This window comes from Passer montanus, unplaced genomic scaffold, assembly GCF_014805655.1.
Source record: "Passer montanus isolate IOZ18808 unplaced genomic scaffold, ASM1480565v1 scaffold270, whole genome shotgun sequence".
NCBI classification, from domain to species: Eukaryota; Metazoa; Chordata; class Aves; order Passeriformes; family Passeridae; genus Passer; species Passer montanus.
The window spans coordinates 78,859-85,198 of NW_024367373.1; the positions used below are offsets into that span (position 1 = coordinate 78,859).

The 6,340-nt window shown below is 67.0% G+C and overlaps 1 protein-coding gene across 1 annotated transcript in view; it reads right to left on the minus strand.

Moving 5' to 3' along the window:
• Positions 1 to 4,009, minus strand: part of PMEL (premelanosome protein) — an 8,709-nt gene extending 4,700 nt beyond the window's left edge. Inside the window, exons 1-5 of the mRNA XM_039712995.1 lie at positions 3,855 to 4,009; positions 2,699 to 2,818; positions 1,884 to 2,030; positions 931 to 1,056; positions 110 to 271 (exon numbers count right to left, since the gene is read on the minus strand). Coding sequence (XP_039568929.1) covers positions 110 to 271; positions 931 to 1,056; positions 1,884 to 2,030; positions 2,699 to 2,818; positions 3,855 to 3,918 — 619 coding nt within the window. The 5' untranslated portion in view covers positions 3,919 to 4,009. The remainder of the gene's footprint in view (positions 1 to 109; positions 272 to 930; positions 1,057 to 1,883; positions 2,031 to 2,698; positions 2,819 to 3,854) is intronic.
• Between the last annotated feature and the right edge of the window lie 2,331 nt (positions 4,010 to 6,340).

Sequence of the window (6,340 nt, forward strand, 5' to 3'; positions counted from 1 at the left end):
CCTGTGCCCCCTGCCCCATTTCCCACCCCCCGGTGTCCCCGTGTCACCCACCCGGTGTCCCCCTGTTGTCCCCCAGCCCGTGTCCCCCCGGTGTCCCCGTGTCACCCACCGGTGATGCTGAACTGGGTGCTGGCGTGGCCGATGGGGATGAACTTCTGGCGGCCCCGGTAGTGGTACACGGCCACCTCCATGGCGTAGGAGCCCAGCGCCACGCCGGCCGTGCCCACCGTGAGCCGCGACACCGGCCCGTCCACCACCTGCCAGTACCGCCCTGGGGACAGTGCCACCACCATGGGGACAGTGCCACCATGGGGACACACCACCCACCACCTGCCAGTACCGCCCTGGGGACAGTGCCACCATGGGGACACACCACCCACCACCTGCCAGTACCGCCCTGGGGACAGTGCCACCATGGGGACACACCACCCACCACCTGCCAGTACCGCCCTGGGGACAGTGCCACCATGGGGACACACCACCCACCACCTGCCAGTACCGCCCTGGGGACAGTGCCACCATGGGGACACACCACCCACCACCTGCCAGTACCGCCCTGGGGACATGGGGACAGTGCCACCACAGTGGGGACAGTGCCACCATGGGGACACAATGGGGACAACCCACCCACCACCTGCCAGTACCGCCCTGGGGACACGGGGACAGTGCCACCATGGTGGGGACAATGCCACCATGGGGACAAACCACCCACCACCTGCCAGTACCGCCCTGGGGACAGTGCCACCATGGTGGGGAGAGTGCCACCAAGGCCATGCCCACCCTGAGCCCACCCACCACCTGCCAGTACCGCCCTGGGGACACGGGGACAGTGCCACCATGGCGGTGTCAGTGCCACCACAGCGGGCTCAGTGCCACCACGGCAGGCTCAGTGCCACCCTGGGGACGGCGGGGACGGCGGTGCCAGCTCACCCCATGTCCACCAGACGTAGACGAACTTGCCCCGCCTGTCCCCGGGCAGGGGCTGCCCGTCCGGGAAGGTCCCGGCGGCGTCCGGCTGCTCCGGGAACACCGGGTCCCCGCGTGCCACCCGCGTGCCTGGGGGACACAGGGGTCAGGGGACACCGGGGACACCGGGGGGACACAGGGGACACACGGGGTGAGGGCACAGTGGGGACACCGGGGACACGGGGGGTCAGGGGACACCGGGGGCACACAGGGTGAGGGCACAGCAGGGACACCACAGGGACACCAGGGTCAGGGGACACCGGGGACACCATGGGGTGAGGGAACGCCGTGGGGACACAGGGGACACACGGGGGGAGGGCACAGTGGGGACACCGGGGACACCGGGGGGACACAGGGGTCAGGGGACACCGGGGACACCATGGGGTGAGGGAACACCGTGGGGACACAGGGGTGAGGGGACACTGGGGACACTGGGGGTGGTCCGAGGGGTTTCAGGGGTGGTTTTGAGGTGGTTCTGGACGTTTAAGGGATTTTTGGGTTTCAGGATGGTTTGGGGTTGTTTTGGGGTGGTTTGGGGTTGTTTGGGATGGTTTCAGGGTGGTTTTGGGGTTATTTGGGGGTGGTTTTGGGTGATTTTGGGGTGTTTTTGGGTTATTTTGGGATGGTTTTGGGATGATTTTGGGGTGGTTTTGGGGTGGTTTTGGGGTTATTTTGGGGTGGTTTGGGGTGGTTTGGTATGGTTTTGAGGTGGTTTCAGGGTGTTTTGGGGTTATTTCAGGGTGTTTTTTGGTTAGTTTTGGGGTGGTTTTGGGTTAGTTTGGGGTGTTTCTGGGTTAGTTTGGGGTGTTTCTGGGTTAGTTTTGGGGTGTTTTTGGGTGTTTCTGGGTTAGTTCGGGGTGTTTCTGGGTTAGTTTTGGGGTGGTTTTGGGTGTTTCTGGGTTAGCCGCGGTGCTGACCGTTGACGGTGCCGTCCTGCCCCCAGACCACGCGGCCGTCGGGCAGCGCGCGCTGCGAGCGCGGCAGGCGCAGCGCGATGGAGAATGTGGCCTGGGCGCCCGCCAGCGTGGGCGCGTCGCTGCTCAGCTCCAGGGTGACATCGCCGCCTGCCAGGGACAACGGCGGGTCGGGGACACGGCCAGACCCCCCCGGGGACACGGCCAGCCCAGGGGGGTGGCATGGCCGGTCTGGGTGGGTGACATGGTCAGAGCCCTCTGGTGACATGGCCAGCCCGAGTGGGTGACAGGGCTGGTCTGGGGGGTGACATGGTCAGCCCAGGTGGGTGACACGGCCATCCCGGGTGGGTGACACAGTCAGCCATGGCTGGTGACACGGCCAGACCCCTCTGGTGACATGGCCAGCCCAGATGGGTGACATGGCCAGCCCAGGTAGGTGACACGGCCATCCCGGGTGGGTGACACAGTCAGCCATGGCTGGTGACACGGCCAGACCCCTCTGGTGACATGGCCAGCCCAGGTAGGTGACACAGCTGGTCCAGGTAGGTGACATGGTCACCCCAGGTGGGTGACACGGCCAGTCCGGGTTGGTGACACGGCCACCCTGGGCTGGTGACACAGCATGGCCAGCCCAGGTGGGTGACACGGCCAGTTGGGGTCGGTGTCATGGCCAGCCTGGGTGGGTGACACAGCCAGACCCCTCTGGTGACGTGGCCAGCTTGGATGGGTGACACGGCTGGTCCAGGCGGGCGACACAGCCGGTCCAAGGGGGTGACACGGCCACCCCGGGCGGGTGACGCGGCGCGGGTGGCACTCACCTCGCCAGCAGTCGCGGCTGCCCTGCTGCCAGGGCGGGTACAGCGCCGTGTCCCACGTCCCGAACGGCGCCGGGCGCCCGCTCCACGCCGGGCCCCGCCCGCGGCTGCGACCCGCGGCCCCTGCGGGGACAGCGACAGCGCTGAGCCCGTGTCACCGTCCTCGGGGCTGCCGTGTCCCCCCATGTCCCCATTTTTGGGGTTGTCATGTCCCCCATGTCCCCATTTTCAGGGGTTTGTCATGTCCCCCTTGTCCCGCATTTTTGGGGCTGTCATGTCCCCCGTGCCCCCACTTTCGGGGCATGTCACGTCCCCAACATGTCCCTTATGCTCAGAGGTTGAAGGGTCCCACATGTCCCCAACATGTCCCCCACTTTCAGGGGTTTGTCATGTCCCCCTTGTCCCCCATTTTTGGGGCTGTCATGTCCCCCCATGTCCCCCATTTTCGAGGGTTTTTCATGTCCCCCGTGTCCCCATTTTTGGGGAGATGCTGGGTCCCACGTGTCCCCCATTTCCCCCACTCCCATGTCCCCATTGTCCCAAACTCTCGGGGGTCACTGAGGTCCCCAATGTCCCCCCCCGTGTCTCCCCACATCCCCCTCCCCCAGGGGCCCGCCACCCCCACCCCTGGAGCGCCCTCCCGACCGTGGGGACCCGGGGGGACCCTGGGGTGACCCGGGGGCCCAAAACCACCCCTGGGGACCCCAAAACCTCCTCCAGGGACCCCAAAACGACCCCAAAGGGGAATTATTGGGGTACACCCAGCTCCGTGAAGGATTTGTCTTTAAGGGGGGGGGCTCTGAACCCCGAAACCCCCACATGATGGGACCCGGGACGCCCCCTGCCCCCCAAAAAAATCCCCATTTATGCCACAAACCCAAACCCAAAATCCCCTTAAAAGGGAATTATCGGGGTACACCCAGCTCCGTGAAGGATTTGCCTTTAAGGCACCCCAAAAACCCTAAAGGATGAGACTCCGGACGCCCCCCACACCCCAAAAAATCCCCATTTATGCCACCAACCCTAACCCAAAACCACCCCCAAGAGGGGCAACCCAACTCCGTGAAGGATTTGCCTTCAAGGGGGGGGTCTGCACCCCAAAACCCCCACAGGATGAAGCTCCGGACGCCCCCCGCCCCCCAAAACCAGCCCCACTTACGAGGCTGAGCCTCGGCCAGGCTCAGGAGGGTCCCCAAAAGCGCGACGGCCCCGAGCCCCCGCATGGTCCCCGCTCGCGTCCCCCCCGCTCGGCACGGCCGGGGCAGAGGCGCCGGGCACGGCGACAGCCACACAAAAAGGGGGCGCTCATTTGCATAAACCCGCCCCCCAAAAAAGGGGGGGGCTCGGGGGCCGCCCCCTCCCCTCCCCTCCCCACGTGGGGTCACACGGTGCGGGGCCCCCCCCCAGGGATCCCGGGGGGTTTTGGGGGGACATTGGGACCCCCCCAGCGATGCCAGGGGGTTTTGGGGGGACATTGGGACCCCCCCAGCGATCCCAGGGGGTTTTGGGGGGACATTGGGACCCCCCCAGCGATCCCAGGGGGTTTTGGGGGGACATTGGGACCCCCCCAGCGATCCCAGGAGTTTTGGGGGGACGTGGGGTCCCCCCACAGCGATCCCAGGGGTTTTGGGGGGACATTGGGACCCCCACAGCGATCCCAGGGGGTTTTGGGGTGCGGCCCCCCCATCCCGGCACGCGGAGACCCCAGGAATTATTTTTTTGGATTTTTTTGGGGGTTTTTTGGGGTTATTCGGGGATTTTTTTGTTGTTTTGGTTTTTTTTGGGTTATTTGGGGATTTTTTGGGGGTTATTTGGGATTTTGGGGGTCGGCGGGTGACAGCCATGGGGGGAGCAAAATGGGGGGTGGTCCCCAATTCTGCGCACGGGGGGGCACCCCCGGTTTGGGACTCAAGGGGGTCCCCGAGCTCAGGGAGAGAGGGGGGACCCCCAGTGCGGCACCGAGGGGGACACGGGGGGACCCCGAACTTGGGGGGTCCACACAGGGGACCCCGATCCTGTGGGTGACACGGGGGGGACCCTGAGGGCACAGGGGGACCCCAATTCCTGTGAGTGACACGGGGGGGGACCCCGATGTGACAGGGGGACCCCGATCCTGGTGGGACACACGGGGGGGACCCTGATGACATGGGGGGACCCCGATTCCTGTGAGTGACACAGGGGGGGACCCCGAATCCGGTGGGTGACACGAGAGGACCCTGAGGACACAGGGGGACCCCGATGACACAGGGGGACCCCAACTCCTGTAGGTGACACAGGGGACCCCGATGACACGGGGGGCACCCCGATCCCGGTGGGTGACACGGGGGGGGACCCCAATCCCGGTAGGTGACATGGGGGGACCCTGAGGGCACAGGGGGACCCCGATCCCGGTGTGTGACACGGGGGGCACCCCCGATCCCGGTGTGTGACACGGGGCACCCCGATCTCTGCAGCCCCGGCCGTTTCCGTGCCCCGGGGCTGTCCCGGTACGCCCGTGGGGCCACGTGTGCGGCGAGCCCCGTGACCCCCGGGAGCCCCCGGGCTGCTCCCCGTGACCCCCGGGCTGCTCCCCGTGACCCCCGGGAGCCCCGTGAGCCCCGAGAGCCCCCGGGCTGCTCCCCGTGACCCCCGGGCTGCTCCCCGTGACCCCCGAGAGCCCCCGGGCTGCTCCCCGTGACCCCCGGGCCGCTCCCCGTGACCCCCGGGCTGCTCCCCGTGACCCCCGGGCCGCTCCCCGTGACCCCCGGGCCGCTCCCCGTGACCCCCGAGAGCCCCCGGGCCGCTCCCCGTGACCCCCGGGAGCCCCCGGGCTGCTCCCCGTGACCCCCGTGTGTCCGGCTGCGGTCCGGCCGCAGCCCGCGGGGCGGTCCCGGTCCCGACCCCCGTGTCCGGTCCCGGTCCCCAGCCCGGCCCCATCCCGGTCCCTGTCCTTGCTCTGATCCTGATCCTGATCCCCGGGCACGACCCCGGCCCCATCCTCATCCCAATGCCGATCCCAGTCCCGGTCCCGGTCTCACTCCTGGTCCCAATCCCAGTCCCGATCCCGATCCCAGTTCCGGTCCCTGTCTCAGTCCCCGGTCCCCGCTCCAATCCCCAGTCCTGGTCAATCCTGACCCCAATCCCGATCCCGGTTCCGGTCCCTGTTCCTGTTCCAATCCCTGATCCCGATCCCAATCCCAATCCCCGGTTCTGGTCCCAATCCCCGATCCAATCCTCAGTCCTGGTCCCGGTCCCGGTTCCTGTCCCCATTCCTATCCCCGGTCCCAGTCTCGGTCCTTGTCCCTATTCCAGTCCCAAATCTTGGCCCCTGATCCCAGTCCCCAGTCCCTGTCCCTGTTCCAATCCTCTGTCCCCAATGTCCCAATCCCAATCCCCTGTCCCCAATGTCCCTGTCCCTGTCCATGTCCCCAGTGTCCCTGTCCCAGTGTCCCAGTCCCTGTCCCCAGTGTCCCTGTCCCCAGTGTCCCTGTCCCAGTGTCCCAGTCCCTGTCCCATGTCCCTGTCCCAGTGTCCCAGTCCCGGTCCCCGCGGCCGTTCCCGGTAGTGTCACTATCCCTTTAAGGGATCTCCCGCGTCCCCCGTGACGTCACGCCGCGCCCAGCCAACGGGCGGCGGCGCGGGGGGCGTGGCCGGCGGGAAGGCGGG